At 38.2% G+C, this 19,406-nt stretch overlaps 4 protein-coding genes across 6 annotated transcripts in view; 2 read left to right on the plus strand and 2 right to left on the minus strand.

The window, feature by feature from the left end:
• Positions 1 to 19,406, minus strand: part of LOC111471345 — a 26,847-nt gene continuing 7,441 nt past the window's right edge. Inside the window, exons 1-10 of one of the 2 annotated variants that reach the window (XM_023117055.1) lie at positions 3,828 to 4,397; positions 3,302 to 3,468; positions 3,151 to 3,215; positions 2,998 to 3,038; positions 2,759 to 2,847; positions 2,560 to 2,673; positions 1,789 to 1,866; positions 1,071 to 1,136; positions 790 to 867; positions 1 to 510 (exon numbers count right to left, since the gene is read on the minus strand). In XM_023117055.1, coding sequence (XP_022972823.1) covers positions 403 to 510; positions 790 to 867; positions 1,071 to 1,136; positions 1,789 to 1,866; positions 2,560 to 2,673; positions 2,759 to 2,847; positions 2,998 to 3,038; positions 3,151 to 3,215; positions 3,302 to 3,468; positions 3,828 to 3,960 — 939 coding nt within the window. In that variant the 5' untranslated portion in view covers positions 3,961 to 4,397 and the 3' untranslated portion in view covers positions 1 to 402. Of the gene's footprint in view, positions 511 to 789; positions 868 to 1,070; positions 1,137 to 1,788; positions 1,867 to 2,559; positions 2,674 to 2,758; positions 2,848 to 2,997; positions 3,039 to 3,150; positions 3,216 to 3,301; positions 3,473 to 3,827; positions 4,398 to 19,406 lie in introns of those variants that run through there. The other variant, XM_023117062.1, reaches the window with a different exon arrangement.
• Positions 5,869 to 7,484, minus strand: LOC111471252 (transcription factor TCP14-like). The gene has a single exon (XM_023116973.1). It carries the CDS (start codon positions 7,180 to 7,182, stop codon positions 6,064 to 6,066), a length of 1,119 nt encoding a protein of 372 aa, XP_022972741.1. The 5' UTR covers positions 7,183 to 7,484; the 3' UTR covers positions 5,869 to 6,063.
• Positions 10,605 to 13,543, plus strand: LOC111471563 (60S ribosomal protein L34-like). Of its 2 annotated transcripts, XM_023117304.1 has the most exons (5): positions 10,605 to 10,765; positions 10,897 to 10,976; positions 12,417 to 12,526; positions 12,628 to 12,729; positions 13,360 to 13,543. In XM_023117304.1, the coding sequence occupies exons 1-4, from the start codon at positions 10,687 to 10,689 to the stop codon at positions 12,719 to 12,721; spliced, it is 363 nt and encodes a 120-aa protein (XP_022973072.1). In that variant the 5' UTR covers positions 10,605 to 10,686; the 3' UTR covers positions 12,722 to 12,729; positions 13,360 to 13,543. The 2 variants fall into 2 exon arrangements, with proteins under 2 accessions (XP_022973072.1, XP_022973066.1); XM_023117298.1 differs by lacking the exon at positions 13,360 to 13,543 and having other exon boundaries at positions 12,628 to 12,922.
• Positions 14,859 to 16,237, plus strand: LOC111471426 (myb-related protein 306-like). Its single transcript, XM_023117149.1, has 2 exons — positions 14,859 to 15,301; positions 15,504 to 16,237. Exons 1-2 carry the CDS (start codon positions 15,169 to 15,171, stop codon positions 16,121 to 16,123), a joined length of 753 nt encoding a protein of 250 aa, XP_022972917.1. The 5' UTR covers positions 14,859 to 15,168; the 3' UTR covers positions 16,124 to 16,237.

Raw genomic sequence — 19,406 nt, forward strand, 5'->3', positions numbered from 1 at the left:
TTCGTTTAATTTTGGTAATTGAATAAAATTTGCCATTTAACAAATGAAACCCAGCGTGTGGCTGCACGAGGATTGCCCCATTGACTACTGAGGTCGGCGAGCATGTCAGCCACACAGCCGCATTACTAACGCCCATGACCTCATCTCCCTGTTATTTTCTTTAGTTCAAGAGAGAGGAATCTAACTTTTATAACATATTACACATCTTTATCTATTCAGTAAGCCCCTTATTCATTTACAAGAAAGCTCCTTGTAACGTTATAACCCTTTCAAGTTTCACGTCCAAGAGAAAGTCTGCATCATTCCGAGCGGGTGGCCGTGCGGCAGTGAGTATCAACTGCGGGTTGTTTATAAGAAAACTCTTGCGTGATAAGTTCAAGGGTGGTATTGAGATTGTTCATCTCAAGAGCTGGAGCAGCCAAGTTGGAACTTGTGAATCTTCATTCTTCCATTCAAAGCCAGAGCTAAAACATCATATTCCTCCACATACCACAGCTCCGAGACCATTGCCTGCAAATTTCAATTCCTTATATTCATTGAAGCTTATGTAACGAATTCTGCACAGATTCCACTATGCCCGTCTATTTTCAGATTACAACTCACAGAATGACTTTAAAGGTACAGCTCAGACTTGTTGAAAGTACCCGAAAACAGTTTTCAACTTCATGTACTAGTAAAGTATAGATTCTCCTTATGTAATCCAGATTATACCCAACCCAAGCTCAGTAAGCTAAGTTTGAAATACAAACAAATACACGAAAAGATAGAGATTAAGATTTAAGAACTTACCTCAAATCCATGGATTTGTTTATTCAAGCGAACAACCAGCTCGTGAAAGAGTTGGAGTTCATCAGAACTACTATGAAGCTGCAATAACAAAAAAGAAAAGGTAGTCACAGAAAAATGTCTCCATCGCCTAACACTCGATTCGTTTCAATAGAGCTAAATATTATCACAAATTCTCATTAAACTCAAACGACATGTATATGGGAACGACTACTGCGTTCTTTCTGAATCTCAACTTAAATAAAGCAAGAAACATCTGAAATAAACATTGGCTAAGACAGTACCGATCCGGGAAGTTTCGGGTGACCCAAAAGGCGAGCAAATGATGTGTGAAGAATAGCAGGATCATACTGTACAAGGCAAAAGCATTGCCAATTAGTTATGCTATATTCATACTTTATGACAATGGTGGAAAAGTGAAAACAATAAATGCAGCATAAAGTGTGTGACATATAAAACTTCGTATTAACTGGATGCTCAAGGGAACAATAAACCGTTCTTCTTCTTCCTCTTTTTTCCATAAAAATATATATAAGAAACAGTCTTCTTATCTTAAATCAAAGAAATAAAGCTAAGCATAGGAAGCATCTAACCTAAAATGGTTCAGGCCTTCATATTTTCAATTAAAGAAGAACTTAACAAGAGGTCGGCAAAAATATGTGCAAAAAACAGCGAGACAGTATTAACAATAAAATTAACCACAAATCTGTGGCAAAACCTCCTCAACGCCCAGAAAGTGGCAAAGCAGGAAGATGGACATTCTTAGAAATTACGTCATTATAGAGACTACAAAAACGAGGTGTCCAAGTCCTCACCAATCTCATAAATATGCATTAAAGCCAAAAATTATAGCTCACAGGACAAATTATTTCATCTATTCGCTGAATGTACCAATATTATGTCTTCTAGTTTAACTGATAATTTGAAAGATTACTATAGATTAGTATTCTGCTACTACCACTATTTCACATAAACTGGAATTTAAAAATCACGAAGTCATACAAGTTGTTTCTCTGGTGCATGTGGAAGTGCTGCCCTTAGTTTAGCACGTATCATCACAGGATCTGTCCCTGATATTACCTACACAAAAGAAAAGTTAAGGATCGCAAAAATTTATGGTTGGTTGGATAATATTCTTAAGACTCCCCAGTCCTCGTGGCCTGAGAAATAATTGCCACAGCTGCCTATCTTCAGCATTAGACCAAGTTAGGGAAAGGATGAAGGTATGCAAGGGTTTAGTTGGTTTAGGCTCGAGTGTCGAGAGAGAGAGGTTTCGAGTACCACAAATTACTTGGGTAGTTATCTTTCTGCATTTTCTTGATTCTCAGTATATTCCTCTAGTTCCTATCAGAATACTGAGATTTTTACTTATCCGGATACTTCACTGAAGTTTTAGTGAAAAGTTACGTAGACAGTAACACACAGAAATGTTATCAGAGGAATTTTCTGAAATGGTATAATGAAGAGAACTCTCATGCAGTCTCAATTCAGTTTGTTGTCCCTCTTCTTAAACAGAAGAACAAAAGGCTGCAAGCTTTTTTGAAGAACATCAATATTTACAGATTCAAGGTGCGAGAACATGATAATGTGATTGAGCCGGATCTAAGAAATAAGGTAAACAAAAAACTGTGCAAGTCATTTGTTTTTCCTCACCCTGTATGAATGTATTGTTGTGGAAAAACAACAAAGACAGAAAAACTGCAACCAAAATCTAGGCATTTGAAAAATCTAAAAATGTTACACCGATGTCTCCATAAGTTAAAAGGAAATGACCTGCCAACATCCAAGAAGAACGCCTGTTGAAGTTAAAATAACCCTGTCTAGAACTATTTTCAATCGGCACATATGCTCTGTTGCAGACATCACAGCAGCTGCTTCAGCTTCGATCTGCCAAACAAACGATATGTAGAAAAGTTATACACAAAAGAAGGTTTTCAAAGATAAACAATAACATATAAAGAAGACAACTTGCCTCGTCTTCAGTAGCAGGAACCGGTGTAATATGATGCGATGCGTGAAACATGCTAAAATGGTACAAGCTAGAGTTCTGGAACCAAATTGCTAGACAAAGTACAGGGGAGTCTATGTTAAGGAATGATACCATATTAAAAAAATGCCGATCATGCAATCATTTCTGTGTAGAAACATATTTATATTGAAGATAGGAAATAAACTACAGACTAGAAATGAAAATGAACAAACAAAGCATACCTTTATCAAAATAAGGATTGAATATAGATTTTACCGCCTCACTGCAACAACAAAAATGTTTATTAATAGGCATAACCGAAGAGGAACATGAAGATTTCAAGAATGGATAATTTGCGAGGCTATGCTAAACATGTAAAACAATACAATACTTACGATATGGGAACAGAGTACTCTGTGCTTAGATACAAAACGTTAGCACGAACAGGAGGATTTGCTGGCTGCATAGATGAAAATGGCATCACTTGAAGCAAATGTGGAAAGAGAGATAAAATTTTAAATAGAATTTCTTGTAGGAAAAGCTTGCCTTCAATATTGGAGTGACTGATCCATCCTTAACGGTGAAGATATCAGAAAGTGATAAAGACTGAGATGTTTCGCCGTCCTTAAGGAAAAGTGCCCCTTTCTCATCCAAATCCATCGCCATCTTGTCGTACAATCTTGATCTTAACTCAGAATTTGAAATCAAAGAATCTGATGGAAGTTTCAACAAAGTGGCACGCTTAATTTCATAATACAATGCTATAATTTTCTTCACCATGCGATCCAGATTAAAAGGAAGTCTTAATCAAATACGCATTACGATGGTAATTATTCCAGAAGATGAGGAAACAATAATATATAAGATTTGCTTGATTACAACGCTCGTGACAGTTCTTATAATTGATTCGATCGAATTCTCACTCGATTCGTAACATAAAATTAATTGAAAGCTAAATGCCCAAATCGCGATTGCCAGATTCATTCATTTTCCCATACAAACCCTAGATTTTCCTGAAAGTGGACGGAGAACAGAGAAAACAAACGAGGAGAGGAAGGAAAGGAATGAATACCTGAAGAAGAAGAAGAAGCGGAAGTAGAGTTGTGGAGAGCCATCTGGAAAAGAAAGAAGAAGAGGGCGGCAGAGGTGAACCAGATGAAAGCCACAGTCGTAGAATGACTCAAGAAAAATGCAGTCCTTCCCATGAAGGCAGTGACTTCTTGACAAATCCGAATCGAAGGAAGGAGTATGAAATTGATAGAGACGGGAGAATCCAAATCGTGGCAACTCGCAAGTGGGCTCTGAGTGGCGACTCGATCGGTCCGTCCACCGTAAGATTTGGAGCGAATAATCGCTGATGCTGATTACGTATTTTCCACACTCCTTTCCAAATCATCGACATCAACTCATAATCATCACTTTGTTCTTAACATCCACGCTCATATCATATCCTTTGTTAACATTAAGATTATACGTAATTCTTGTATGTGGAAAATACGCACATTTTGTAATCCATTGAGAACAACAGTCGCTCATAGTGAGTGATTCTTCAACTTGAAATGTTTAAATTTTAGATCTTTCAACTAAGAACAAACCCAAGCACACATGCCCTTCTGCATCAATGTCTCTTACTCCCAAAACCAGATCCATATTAACTCATTTTGGATAATACCCATCAATCATTTGCTTACTAAATCCCCTTTTCCCGAATTATTGCTTTTTATATTTCTTCCCGTTATTGTTCCAATTCTAATCATTTAATTATCAATAATTAGGAATAATTTGGGTTCTAAGCCGAATGACAAACTCATCTCATCAATTGCTATTTTTTTTTTTAAATAATAATAATAATTGGAAGATATCATAATTTGGTTTATTTTATTATTTCATATTTTTTTAGACTTTCTCTCAAAATCTATATTTTCAGTGTCTAAAGGCTTTTGTTTTCTTTACAGAAAAAGCAAGCCTAAAAATAGATGTCTTATTTAAATGATATACGAAAATGGGCACCATATTTTGCCAAAACCATGCCGGCAAGTTTGTTGAGTCCAAGGGGGTATTGGCTTAAATAATTTTGAATTTGGTTGGGACCATCCATTTTTTTTTGTACTATTTCAATTCATATGGCTAATGATTTATAGTGATACTTATATTCCAACTTTTACTTTCTCGATTTCATATCTCAAGCATTGAATTTTCATGGACCGCATTTTAATCAACGGCTCAAATGGTTTCTTCGTTTACCTAAAATCAATGTATATTCAAGCAGTGACGTTGTAGATCGAAGTCGAGGACTCAGGTCAAGTTCTAATACAGTGCTTACTAACTGGATTGGTGTTGGAGTTGATTGGATTACCCCGAATATAAGATGATATTTAATTAATTAGTTAGTTTGGTTTAGAATAATAATAATATATTAAGAGGATGAAATAAAAATGGAAAGAGGGAGGGTAGAAGGACACTGAAATTGATAGCGAGAAAGGGGAGAAAAGTTGGTGGCATTTTGGTAAAAGAGCAGAGGGAATCAATTATTTTAATAATGGAGGCCTTCCTCTTGTGCCCTCTGACACAAACCCACAAACCCTAAACAGATATTACGTAATAAATAATTAAAAAAATATGAATTTTTTTAAAAAATCATTAATTAGTAGACCACACTCAATCATGTGTAAAAGAAACACCGCGGGCCCACTAAATGAACGGTACAGATAAATCATCATCCCATTCCCTATTTTCCAATTTCCACCTCATTTCTGCTACCAATAAAATCGAAAAACACGAGAGAGAATCATCCAATCCACCTGTTTGTCAGTGTCAGTTATATTGTACATTGGTTTACCCGGTGGGACCCAGCCGACACCTGGAACTGATAAGACGAGGAGTGGGCCCCACCTCCTTCTTTCTCCTCTATTAAATATCAATCCCTATGATAAAACTATACCCTTAAAATCTTATTCATTCATTATCATCATTATTAATGCAAATATTTGTAACAAACATTTTTTCCATCACAAAATCTAATAATCATAATAATAATAAAATTTAATCAATGTTCTTTCTCAAGGATTGATATTTAATAATAATAAACTCAAATGGGCTTTCTTTTTCTTTTCTTTTCTCATCATACTCCATATTTATTAATCACACAAAAAAAAAAAATTAGCTCAAAAAAGAAAAAAAAAAGATTTATTTTTATTTTTTGCTCAATGGAAAATCAAACCTCACGTGTGTTTCCACACATCAAACGACCACACATGTGGATAGAGCGGGATCTACCGTTTTCCGTTACCGTTGCCGTTCACGTTCCATTACGAGTGGTGACTGGTTGTGTCGTGCCGGTCATCTCCACCGCCGCCGTGATGAGACTGCGACCCACTTCCCTGCGCTTCCATTACGCCGCTGCTCGACACCGACCGATAAGGATTCAGGCCTGCAAGTATATTGAAGTGGGCCTCACTAGAACTATTACTCCCTCCGCTGGCGCTTGACCCGAGTTGCTGACCCGGAACCAACGTGACTGGACCTGGAAAGTTCATGAAATGCAACCCACTCGACATCGTCCCTCTATACAAACCGCTGTTATTCACCGACGGAAAAGTCCATATGGGGTCACCCCCCATCCCTTGATTATTTGTGTTCGCAAGCATCCATAAATTCGCCGGTACCTGGCCTCCTCCGTGGCTCGCCGGAATCGCGCCTGTACTGAACTCCTGCTCCGGCGATGGCCGTCTCTTCCGCCCTATGCTGATGTCCTCCGCCGCGTCGGAGAGGTCTAATGAAGTGGTGGTGTCTCTGAGTTCGGGTTTGGCTTGGACTAGAGAGTTGCTGGTGTTAGTGGACTGGAAATTGAGGAGGGCGGTGGAGGAAGTTTCCGATGAGAGACCGAATCCTGGGAAAAGGGTTCGGCGTGGTTGGTGGAGGGAGAAATTCGGATTGTAATAGGACGATGAACGGAGCTGTGAAGGGACGGACATGGTGGAGCCAGAGCTACGTAATGAGATGTTGAGTGACGTGAAGTTCGCCGGGATTGTTCCGGTTCCCGTGGCGGCGATCACGGAGGGTTCCGCCTGTTGGAGTAGCCACTCGATGGTTTCTCCGTCGGACTTGTGACCCAGTTCGCGTGTCAGCTGGAATACCCTCGCCGCACATAGGGCTGGCATTCGGATGCGCCGCCCACGGCCATCCACTTTAGTGTGGCGGTCTTTGGTGGAGGTTCTCTTCGGTGGAGGCTTCTTGGAGGGCTCGACAGCAGCAGCAGCGGCGGCGGCGGTTGTCGTAGGGTCAGTGGAGATGGCGAGAGAAGGGTAAGGGGAAGTTGAGCAAGAGGCGGCGGCGGCGTCGTCTTTCTTTTCGAGTAATTGAAATGGGAAGTTAGGGCGGTGGTGGTGGTGGTGGTGGTAGCGGTGGAGGTCATCACCTCCCTCCATGATCGCATGTACAAAGATTTTGAATTGAGAAACAAAAAAAAAGGGAAAAGACTGAGTGAGTCAGCCTTTATGTTTTTTTTTTTTTTTTTTTCCTTAAAAAACAAAGAGGAAAAAATGATGAGGGAAATGCGAGTGAGAGCTGAATGTGTTTTTTTTACCATAACAAAACGGTGAAGGTTTGATGGAGGGTTGGACAATGGACAGCCCCTTTGGTTCAGACACCACGTGAGCTGCTTTTTTCTCTATCATTCAACCCACAAGGACAGTCGCCAATCATGCTGATGCAACACCTCCAACTATAACGCCATGGAGCCTGCTAGCCATGGCTATATTACACCTGCTCATCCATCCCCTTATAATTTCCCTCTGCTTCCTTACCAGTTACCACCTTTCTTTTCACCGTATCACAATTAACCCACGTTTCAAACCACCAAAGTCTACCTTCGATAGATGTTAAAAGTCCATTACTACTAGATATTGTCGGTTTTTGACATATAACTATTAGGCTCATAGTTTTAAAATAGGGAGGTTTTCACATAAATATTTTGTTTCTTCCTCCATCCATCTCGCAATCTATCCCCTTAGGGATTGTGTCCTTGCTGACACACAACCTAGTGTCTAGTTCTGATATCATTTGTAACAATCCAAGCTCACTGCTAGTGCTAGTAGATATTGTTCGCTTTGATCCATTACGTATCGTCGTCTCCCTCACGGTTTTAAAATTCAGTAGGGAGAGATTTCCACACCTTTATAAGAAATGTTTCGTTTCATCTCCAACTGACGTAGGATCTCACAATCCACCCCTTATGGAGGTCAGCATCCTCGCTGGCACACCGCTAGTATTTAGCTATGATATCATTTATAACAGTCCAAACCCACACCGCTAACATATATTGTCTGCTTTGACCCGTTACGTATCGCCGTCAACCTCACAGTTTTAAAACACGCTAGAGAGAGGTTTTCACACTTTTACAAGGAATGTTTCGTTCCCCTCTCAAACCAATGTGAGATCTCATAATCTACCCCTTAGGGAGCCAGTATTCTCGCTGGCACTCCGCTCGATGTCTACTTCAATATCATTTGTAATAGCTCAAACCCACCGCTAACAAATATTATCCGCTTTGACCCATTACGTATTACCGTCAACCTCACGATTTTAAAACGCGTATGCTAGGAAGGAATGTTTCGTTTTTCTCTCCAACTGAAGTAGGATCGGAGAGAATGGGTTAGATGATGATTTAGCTGCAATCAATGCCAATGAACAAACATAAAGTCCTTTTCTTTTTCTCCCCACCAAAAGAAAGGTAGAATCCAGTTTGCAGGGAAGGCAGCAACAGTAGAAGTTAGAAACGGTAAAAAACAGTTCAAATAAATGATCTAGTTTACATGTTACTGAATTGGGAACATTGAAGGACCTTGAGCCACAGTAAATTTTGCAAAATGGCTGTGTTGTTACATGTGAATGATAATAAATATATACCCTGTGAGGAAGGGTTTAGAAAGCAAGAAGATGGAGTGTATTCAAGGCTGTGGGTGCATCTAATGGGTGACAGAGTAGTGTGTGTATGAGTTGATGAAATAATTTGCAAGAAAAAACTAGAAATGTGGACCAGACATTAGAGAATGCTGCCTTTTCTGAGACCACATGCGCTTGCCACTTATGTATGGCGCTGAAGGAGACAGCTTACCCTCTAATTTGGCTAAGATCCTACTTATTATATCTGCTCCAAAACTTGAAACCACAATTCCCAGTTTCTCGCCTGCACACCCAGCATTTGCTTCAATCTCTCCCTTTGAACCAACCATCTTCATTATTCATTACTATTGTCCTCAATTAACTGTTATGCAATGACATTGTTTCTAAATTAATTGGTTTTCTTCGACCCGAGTTGAATGAAACATTCTTTATAATGGTGTGAAAACCTCTCCCTAGTAAAAACGTTTTAAAACCGTGAGGCTGATGACAATTCGTAATGAGCTAAAACAGATAATATCTATTAGTGATAATATCTATTCGTAATGGACTGATGACAATTCATGTGCCAGCGAAAATGATAGACGTCGGTTCGGGAGAAAAATAAAACTTTTCTTATAAGAACGTGGAAACCTCTCCCTGGTACATGTGTTTTAAAATTGTGAGGCTGACGGTGATATAGAACGGACTAAAAGAGTATTAGTGATAGGGTTGGATTGTTACACAAACTCTTCCGTTTTCCTGTTTATCTGTTATCGAAGACCTGTGTCTGGTTTGAATGTCTGCCACTTTTTTATTGGGTAAATCTAAGGACCATGTCCAAGTGTAATTTAAGGTTGGATTAACTGGAAAAGTTGGGATTTGTAAGGAGGGGGGTTGGGTTTTTGGTTGCAGCTTTTAATGAGTGGGCAGTAAATAAAGGGAATTGAGAGGAGATGGGGCCAAACCCACCATTTGTGACCTCACACTTAACTCCTTGTCTCGTACCAAACCAGCAATAATGTTTAAAACTTTGCATGTGATGTCACGTGTCACACTTGCATTTTTTAAGCAACGAAATAACGATAATACGATATTTATTTTAATCAAACAAATAAACTAGTTAAGTAAAAATCGAACCCAACATGACCGTAACATCACACAACATGTCAAAGTCAACTCAAACCACATCAATGTCCCCCATTATCTACCCCTTCATTCTTACGGTTGAGCTTATGTTCACTAGAAAATGTCATTTTCAAACAATATAGTCAACATCAATGGTGCCCAAAATTATCCATTTTTAGGTAAATTTGTAAAAATCATAATACAACAAATTTATAGAACTCTCGTGTTTGTCCATAATCCAAATCAACTTGAGTATCGCATATACATATAATCGATAATTGAGTTCGAATTTCACATCATAGTAAAAGACTTGATAAAAGTAAATTTTAAAGTACGTAATCATAAATTATGGAGACGTGACATGTTTGTATTAATAGATATATTTTTTAATGTCTCAAAATTAAGCCCATTTATCCATTAATTTCGAGGAAGAAAAAAAAGGTGGTGGATGGAATTGTGATGTGAACGTTTCACTGTTGGCAATGGGAAAAGTCTGCGTCACTCTTTTCTTTTTGTTGCCTTTATTATTATTATTATTATTATTATAATAAATAAATCTTATCCAAATCAGACGTAGTTGAGTCAACCAATGGAATCACTCCAAGTAAGCAGCATACAGTCATGAAATAACGGGCTTGTTAATTGCTAACCCAACCCCATTCATTTAGGATTGTGGCCCAATAATCGGCCCAGCCCAATTAGACCTTTTGATCGGAGCCCATAAAAAAAGTAGAAAGTTGATTTTTTTAGAAAGGACGACATTAAATCTTAATCGTCGATGAGAACGCATACGATCCGTCGGATCTAGGGCATCGGGGCTGTCTTGGTGTTTTTATTATTTCATCCTCCTAAATTTGGAAGAAGGTCTCCGCAGCAGCCTCCTCAACCAGGTCACCCAGAGAACGAGAGGAGAATCGTCCAAGATGGTTCAGCGTCTTACTTACCGCAAGCGCCATAGCTATGCTACCAAGTCTAACCAGCACCGTGTCGTCAAAACCCCTGGTAGTGCTCTCATTCGACTCCATTCTATATCTATCCCATTGTTTCTCGCGCAGTTGATATTGCATTTAAGGCTTGTTGGAAATCTATTGTTGGCTGATATTTGTGTCATTGTTCTTCTTTTCTGTTTAAAGGCGGGAAGCTTGTGTACCAGACTACCAAAAAAAGAGCCAGTGGTCCGAAATGTCCGGTTACCGGAAAAAGGATTCAGGGAGTAAGTTTTTAATCACAGTTCTCTGCCTTCTTTCTTTTTTACTCTTGTTAGTTATTTCACCAATTACGTATCTGATTGATGTACTCGTTCCATTTCTCTGTTGACTTTCCTGATGTTTTGATTAGCTGATGGATGTTATCTTTTTGTGGCGTGTGCGTTTGCCTTTAGTGGATTGATTGATGTTACTTGCTAAATGTAGCACTTGTAGTTTAGGGCATTGTGGTAGCTGTTCTCTTCTTGTTTCTTTTTGTTTCTTTTTGTTTGCTGTGTCCAACTTATTTAGTAGACAAGGAAAAGGGAAAAAAACTGATGCAGATAGCTTCCGTTAGGTTTGTGCCGCATTTGTGATGCGTCAGAGAAAGTTTTTGTCGATCAGTACTGAAATTTCGCTCGTGTATGGAACTTTTGGTTCCTACGATCATTACTCCGGAAGTTACTAGGTTTTACAGGGAGACTAGTTTTTTTTCCAAGTTCAAATTTAATTCTAATTCCCTTGGTAATAACTGAACTTCGTCCGAATGATTTCTTATTTCGTTTTTACAAGTGGAAGTTAAAGAAATCTCTGTATTTTTTATGGCCTGATTGTTCCTCTGGATTATCTGCTGATCCGCTGACCTCACGATGTTGTCATTGAGCATGATCAAAGACAGACGTCACAGACTGAAATCAATCTCATAATGAAAATATTCATTTTCATAGTTTTATTTTGCATATCTGAATGATCCACAAATTGGATGGAGGTGCATATATTTTTAGTACGACTATATGTTTATATTACTTCTCTTATTGTTTGGAGGACTGTTTATGCCCTGAACTTAAGGCTTAAATTCTTCTCTTCATTATTTTAAAATGCATATACAATTCATAGGGGCTTTGAGGACTTCCAGTTTAACCATATCTTAGGTTGTTGAACTGGATCCTTATGGCATACCTGCAAAATATTCATTCATTTTATATATTAACTTCAAGATAGTAGTGTTCAACTATGTTCTATTTACAAAAAAAAAAAAAAGAGTGATCGGTCCTGGAATATGTTTTATTTATGGCATTCTATACATGTTCTACACACGAAGGTATCTATCTATGGGACATCCATTCTTGTACATTGGTAGATGCATTCATGTACATTTGTTCTTCATTACATGCATTCTCTGTCTCTTGGTAGACTCATGTATATACACTTGTGCTTCATGACTTACTTTCTTTGTATACTGGTAGACCCATGTATATACATATATGCACTCACATGTATGGTTTTGGACACCTTCTGAATTGTATGTTAGCTCAGCCTTCTAAGTTTAAGTTTGTTATTGAAAATTGGCTATTTGGTTTTTGTTCATTTGCATTAAGCTGGTGACGAATTCTGAAATTATATGGCTGTAAAGTGGCCTCAGACCAGATAGCTTTGGTTAATCCGTGTAAAATTTGCGTTCGCTGCAGATTCCTCACTTGAGGCCAGCTGAATATAAGAGGTCTAGATTGGCTAGAAACAGGAGGACCGTTAATCGTGCATACGGCGGTGTTTTATCTGGCGGTGCCGTTAGAGAGAGGTTGGCTTCCCATTACCTTTTTTGACCTCTCAATATTCCATCATCTATTTGATTGTATTTATCATAAATTATTTGCTTGCATCTTTCTTTTCCGGTGGTAGGATCATTCGGGCCTTTTTGGTGGAAGAGCAAAAGATTGTGAAGAAGGTATTGAAGATTCAGAAGGCGAAGGAGAAGCTTGCATCAAAGAGCTAAATTATCAAATAGGTGGTGGTGTTTTTTTTAGAAAATTGAAGAAATTTTGGCTTTTTTTTTTTTATGAGTTGATGCTGAATTTTAGAGATTATTATTTAAAATTTGGTTTTGATGGAATGAGATTCTAGTTCCGGAATTCACCTTTGATTGTTATATGTCGTACACTTCTATGATATTTTTGCCTTTTTATTAGATTTTTTATTTGATGGCCTTTGTTGAACCATGTTCTCCACCAGCTTTTTACCAATTAACATTAATTGATTATAAAAACTTACTTGGTCTTATTAAGTCTAGAGATGTAACATCTCATCCACCATCACATTTGACTGATCCAACTCTCATTTTATTTATTTATTTATTTTTCTGAATTCAAAAGGAATTTAGAAAAGTAAGTAAGAATTCTTGAATTAAACATCATTAATTTTTGGTATAGATGGGACGTGTTCTTGTTCATATATAATCCTATTTGTAGTGAAGTATTTAAGATTCTATGTAGATTTATTACTATTAGAAACCAATGAACACTATTAGCATTACAAAATCAACCTCTTCACTATTTATTGCACCTCCAAATCTTCTATCATTTGGGCAATGGATTTAATCTCAAGTATGAACTAATAGTTTCTCCTTTATATTTGTAGGATGGTCCATGTCGGTCTAGGAAGTGTAGAAGAAGAGAAGGAAACGTGGTTGATTGGGCTTTGTATTGTTCATAGTGTGTAGGAGTTGACAGTTTCAAAAAGTTTATAAAACAAAGAATTCCACATGAATATGGTGATGGGAGTTAAAGGTGGGCAGCCATGGAAGGTTGGTATGCAATAACATTGCTTGCACATCCTTGTCTTTATTTAAATTTGACCCTATCCCAAACAACAATGCCTTACCCCACTACCAATTAATGTCACAAATTCATCCATCATGCATTCACATCAATCGCCTCATTGCCCCTTTAAGCATCTTTCAACTTTTTTGGCTAACCCATTTGGAGGGTGTGTTTTATGTATAGCTATGCCTCTATCAAACCTATCTTACATTTTTATAAACTTTAGATCTATACCAATAGTAACTTTGAACTATGTTTGAATTGATATTTGATAACCCTCGTAGATAAGAAATTTCGGTTATATTGATAAGGAATCACTAAAGAGAAATTAAGATTCGAATTATCTTATTGATCGAATATCTCTACTTACCCTAATGATGTGAAAAAATTCAGAATCCCTTGTTCATAGAATATCTCAAGGCAAGAAAACTAAATTTTTTTAAGATTCGAACCATTCCACTGGCCAGATTTATTAAGTAAAGTTTGAATGATTATATAGAGAATTGTAAAAAAAAAAAAAAAAAAAAAAACAGAAATGTTCTTTTACAACAACATACAAGGCATCATGAAGTTGGATTGTTGTTAACGTGAGTCTCCTTGGTTGGGAGAGATTGTATAGTGAAATTAGGATGGGACACCATATGTTGAGTTGGCTCCATCTTGGGTCTATGCATGAATCCACTCTCGTTTTCAATGCAATGCACGAAAGGTAAAGTTGTCCATGAAGTATCATTTTCCACCTTTAATTCAATTGGGGACGCCCTCCATTGTCACATTGTAACCTCCCCTCAAATTTAGCTATATCTATAAACATACCTCAAATTCATACTCCATAACCTAATATTTATTTAATTAGTAACAATCCAAACCCACCGCTGACAGATATTGTTTGTTTTGGCACGTTACGTATCGTTGTTAGTCTCACGGTTTTAAAACATCTCTACTAAGGAGATGTTTCTACACTTTGTTCCTCTCTCCAATCGATGTGGGATCTCACAATACCAACTCCACGGAGACTAGCATCCTCGCTCTTGATGTCTAGCTCTAATACCATTTGTAACTCATGAGGAGAAGCCTGAAAGAAAAAACTCAAAGAACATAGTATCTAGATGATTATTGATTTCGTTGGATAACTTTGAAAGACAAATTTTAAAACCATGAGGTCGACAACGATACGTAACATGTCAAAACGAATAATATCTGCTAGCGTTAAAATATGTGTGAAAAATGAGAACAAAAACTCGATCCATTGTAATTGCATTTAAAAAGAGCTCCACAACATGAAAGAGCAAAGTAAGCATGGTTGTGGAAGGAGCTGAAATGAAGAGCTCAGAGCTGCAGATGATAGAGAGAAGCGACCTAAGTTCATGTCGACAAGGACAGTTGACAATGGAAGTCATATGATATTAGGGTTATTAAAGGAACAAACAGTGAAACAGGTGGCTTCACTCGGCACCGTATCTTGCCCCATACCACACACCATTCCCATCCGTATAATTCAATTCCGCCGACCTCTTCCCAAGCGCTGCCTCTCTATTTCCACCCTTTCTTTCTTCATTCCTCTCTCTATATATACTTAGCTTAGCCGACGTCCAATTTCCAAGCAAAACAAGAAACAAAGCCAATGGGAAGGCCACCCTGCTGCCAAACAATCAGTGTCAAAAAGGGCCCTTGGACTCCCGAGGAAGATATCATCTTGGTTTCTTACATTCATCAACATGGCCCTGGAAATTGGAGATCCGTTCCCAATAACACAGGTAATTATGTCCCCCGTTTTTGTTCATCCTTATTCTTATCCTTATGTTGAGATGGTTGGGAGGGTTAATTCCCTATTTAGAGAATGATAATGGATTTATAAGTTAGAGCCTTTTGGAGAAGCCCAAAGAGAGCTTATACTTAAAGTGGTCAATATCATATGATCTTATCATAATTTGAAGTTGTGTCTGATGTTTTGTTTAGGGTTGTTGAGATGTAGCAAGAGTTGTAGATTGCGGTGGACGAATTATTTACGGCCCGGGATCAAACGCGGGCAGTTCAGTGATCATGAGGAGAAGATGATTATCCATCTCCAAGCCCTGTTAGGCAACAGATGGGCAGCCATAGCCTCGTATCTCCCACGAAGAACAGATAACGATATCAAGAATTATTGGAATACCCATTTGAAAAAGAAGCTGAAAGTGTATGAAAATGGGTTGTCAAAGGGTCAATGGGAAAGAAGGGTTCAAACAGACATTCAAACGGCCAAACAAGCATTGACAGAAGCTATATCGCTTACAAAACAAACTCATAATTCTGAATCCAATACCTCTTCTTGTTCTTCATACGCATTAAGTGCTGAAAACATTGCCCGATTGCTCAAAAATTGGACAAAAAATTCAACGAGAACCAACTCAGAATCAACAACCACCCAGAATTGTGTGTCGGTGGACGAAAGTTCCAAGCTTGAAACTGATCTTGAAAGCGTGGGGGGACTGCCACTCACTTTGCTGGAGACATGGCTGTTTGATGATGGTGCGCCTCAAAATCATCAACATCTTATCAACTTCTCATTGCAAGACGGTCACCAAGGGTTGTTCTAATCTATAATCCTCCAAGTTCTTGCTTTCCCTCTACATTTTTAGTTTATATTACCAAAATTCACCAATTGTAAATCTACCAACAAACCATTTACCTTCAATATTATTTCGCTGAAACAGGTCTTTTTATAAGCTCATGTTTCGTCCGTTTCAAAGAGGAAAGATCTTCCAACATTCTTGTCTCATTCCATTCCAGTGTCTTCCCAGCATAAGATTAGTCCACCAATTATAATCTCTCATTAATACAGTAATTAATTATATATTCTAAGAGACAAGCTGTCATGAATTTGGCGTGGTAATAAATGTGACATTTAATTACAATAATTATTTTTGATTTTATCGTTTTGGTCCCCGAATATAGTGGGCCTGAAGTTGGGCTGTAAAATGTTAAGGCCCAATCCACGTCATGACAAAATATAAGTATGGTGAGGTGGCAGGAATATAATATCCAATGGAGGGTAGAAGTGGGCCTGAGATGGGCCCAAAATGGGGGGGTGGGGGGTGAGTGTATGGGCCTCTCAATGATGAGAAGGAAGGAGGGGACTATGAATGGGCCCAAAGAGATAGGCCCATTTCCTTTTTCCTTTCACGAACGACAAAATGCTGTTTTGTCTACTACTACTATCCTTGTCATTGTCATTTTCTTTTTTTCCTCTTATTTTATTTTGCTTCGTCTTTTGATTATCCCTTGAATTGGTGTTAAATTTAGAGGAATTATTATGATCTTTATGGGAGTCTTTCAATTATATTCCTCCAATTAGCGTTAAACCTAGAGCGATTATTACGATCTTTCTGGGAATGTAACGTTCCACTCAAATTGGGGTTAAATCTAGAGGGATTGCTATGATATTTTTGGAAATGTAACGTTTCCCATCAAATTGGCGTTAAATCTAGAGGGATTGCTATGATATTTTTGGAAATGTAACGTTTCCCATCAAATTGGCGTTAAATCTAGAGGGATTATTACGATCTTTCTGGGAATGTAACGTTTTCCATCAAATTGACGTTAAATCTAGAGGGATTGCTACGATATTTTTGGAAATGTAACGCTTCCCATCAAATTGGCGTTAAATCTAGAGGGATTGCTATGATATTTTTGGAAATGTAACGTTTCCCATCAAATTGACGTTAAATCTAGAGAGATTATTATAATCTTTATGGAAATGTAACCGTCCGCTCAAATTGGCGTTAAACCTAAAGGGATTGCTATGATATTTTTGGAAATGTAACGTTTCCCTCAAATTGGCGTACAATCTAGAGGGATTATTATAATCTTTTTGGAAATGTAACGTTCCGCTCAAATTGGCATTAAACCCAGAGGGATTACTATGATATTTTTGGGAATGTAACGTTTCCCTTAAATTGGCGTTAAATCTAGAGGGATTATTATGATCTTTTTGGGAATGTAACGTTCCCCTCAAATTGGCGTTAAATTTGGATGGATTATTATGATCTTTCTAGGAATGTAACGTTCCACTCAAATTGGCGTTAAATCTAGATAGATTATTAGGATCTTTTTGGGAATGTAACGTTCCCCTCAAATTGGCGTTAAACCGGGATGGATTATTATGATCTTTATGGAAATGTAACATTCCGCTTAAATTGGTGTTAGACCTAGATGAATTATTATGATCTTTAAGATTCTCTTATAGATTCGTGTACTTTAAGTAAGATTTCTCTATGATTCATTAACTTTTCTTCCATTCTCATAAGAGTAGACGGATTTTTAATATGGTATATTGTAACAGCCCAAGTCCACGGCTAGTGGATATTGTCTATTTTAGTCTGTTAAGTATCGTCCTCAGTCTCATCGTTTTAAAACACGTATGCTAGAGGAAGGTTTCCATACCCTTACAAAGAATGTTTCGTTCTCGCTCCAACCGATGTGAGATCACACAATCTCCACCTTCTTTCGGGGTCCAACATCCTCACGGGTAAACGTTCTCCTCTCCAATTGATGTGAGATCTTACAATCCACTCACCTTCAAAACCTAGCGTCCTCGCTAGCACTCGTTCCTCTCTCCGATTGATGTGGTATCTCACAATCCACCCACCTTTAGGGCACAACGTCTTGGCTAGCACTTGTTCCTTTCTCTAGTCGATATGGGATCTCAAAATCCACTCTCCTTAGGGGCTCGACGTCCTCGCTGGCACACCACCCGGTGTCTAGCTCTGATACCATATGTAACAGCCCAAGCTCACCACTAACAAATATTTTTCTCTTTCGGCTTTCCCTTTCGAGCTTCCCCTCAAGATTTTAAAACGCACAATCTATCCTCACTGATACACCACTCGGTGCCTAGCTCTCATACCAAAGACACATTTTAAAAATGTTGAGAGAAAGCCTCAAAGAAAAATCTCAAAGATGTCAATATTTGTTAGCGATGAGTATGCCAAGAATAAACAATGGAAGGAGAACAAAGAAAATGATTGAAGAGGGGGTATGACAAAGATATAATCCCTACAACTCTCTTCTGCAATGGATCAACATTCCCTTAAAACACGCTCCTTAATTGTTGGACGCTGCTGTTGTGCTATGCGCTACACAAATGAGTTGGTAATTTAACAGGCTTTGAAGTGTTACATCAAAATTGGAGAAGACCCCATCATGGATTGGGGTTTGATTAAGGCATTTGAAAAGTTTGAATCTAATCGATGTTGAAAGCTGTTAGCTTTATTTGAGTAATTGATTTGATGCAAAAGGGGCTTGGGGAAGAGGTTGGTTGGTTGGTTGAGGGTGCCCACTGTGTTGTTCTTCAATTTAATTATTGGAATCTTAGGTAATGGAATGGCGTTAATAATGGACCCCTTTGAGCTACACATCTTTGGGCTACCCATCTATTCTATACCCTTAATTATTACTGCTTAATTATAACGTTAGGCCTAAAAAGCCGCTGGTTTTAATCCCCCTTTTGTTTATTGAAAAAAGAAAGCAACATAATGCGGCCTCTTTTGTGTTCATCCCTTGGTTTTTTCCGTCTCACTGCCACCCCAAGCAGTGTATGGTGCATTATTTGAAGCAAGAATTGTGTGTAAAGTAGAGCAATTGTGTGGAGAAGCAGAAACCATATATGGGTACAATACCGCTTCTACTCCTTAATTAATTACCCCTCCTTTCAGCTACCTTTTTAGGCTTACCAATCAAGGAATGGCACACCCTTTGAATACCCCTCTGGGTTTGATAAGATGAAATTTGGTAGAGGGTCAGGTGAGTCATTGCGTTGTAATCCCACCAAAAGGGTTTTCAAAATGTTGCCAAAATAAGCTTGTGTTCCTGTTTTGATCG

The sequence above is a fragment of the Cucurbita maxima genome, unplaced genomic scaffold (assembly GCF_002738345.1).
Source record: "Cucurbita maxima cultivar Rimu unplaced genomic scaffold, Cmax_1.0 Cma_Scf00002, whole genome shotgun sequence".
In the NCBI taxonomy this organism is placed as follows: Eukaryota; Viridiplantae; Streptophyta; class Magnoliopsida; order Cucurbitales; family Cucurbitaceae; genus Cucurbita; species Cucurbita maxima.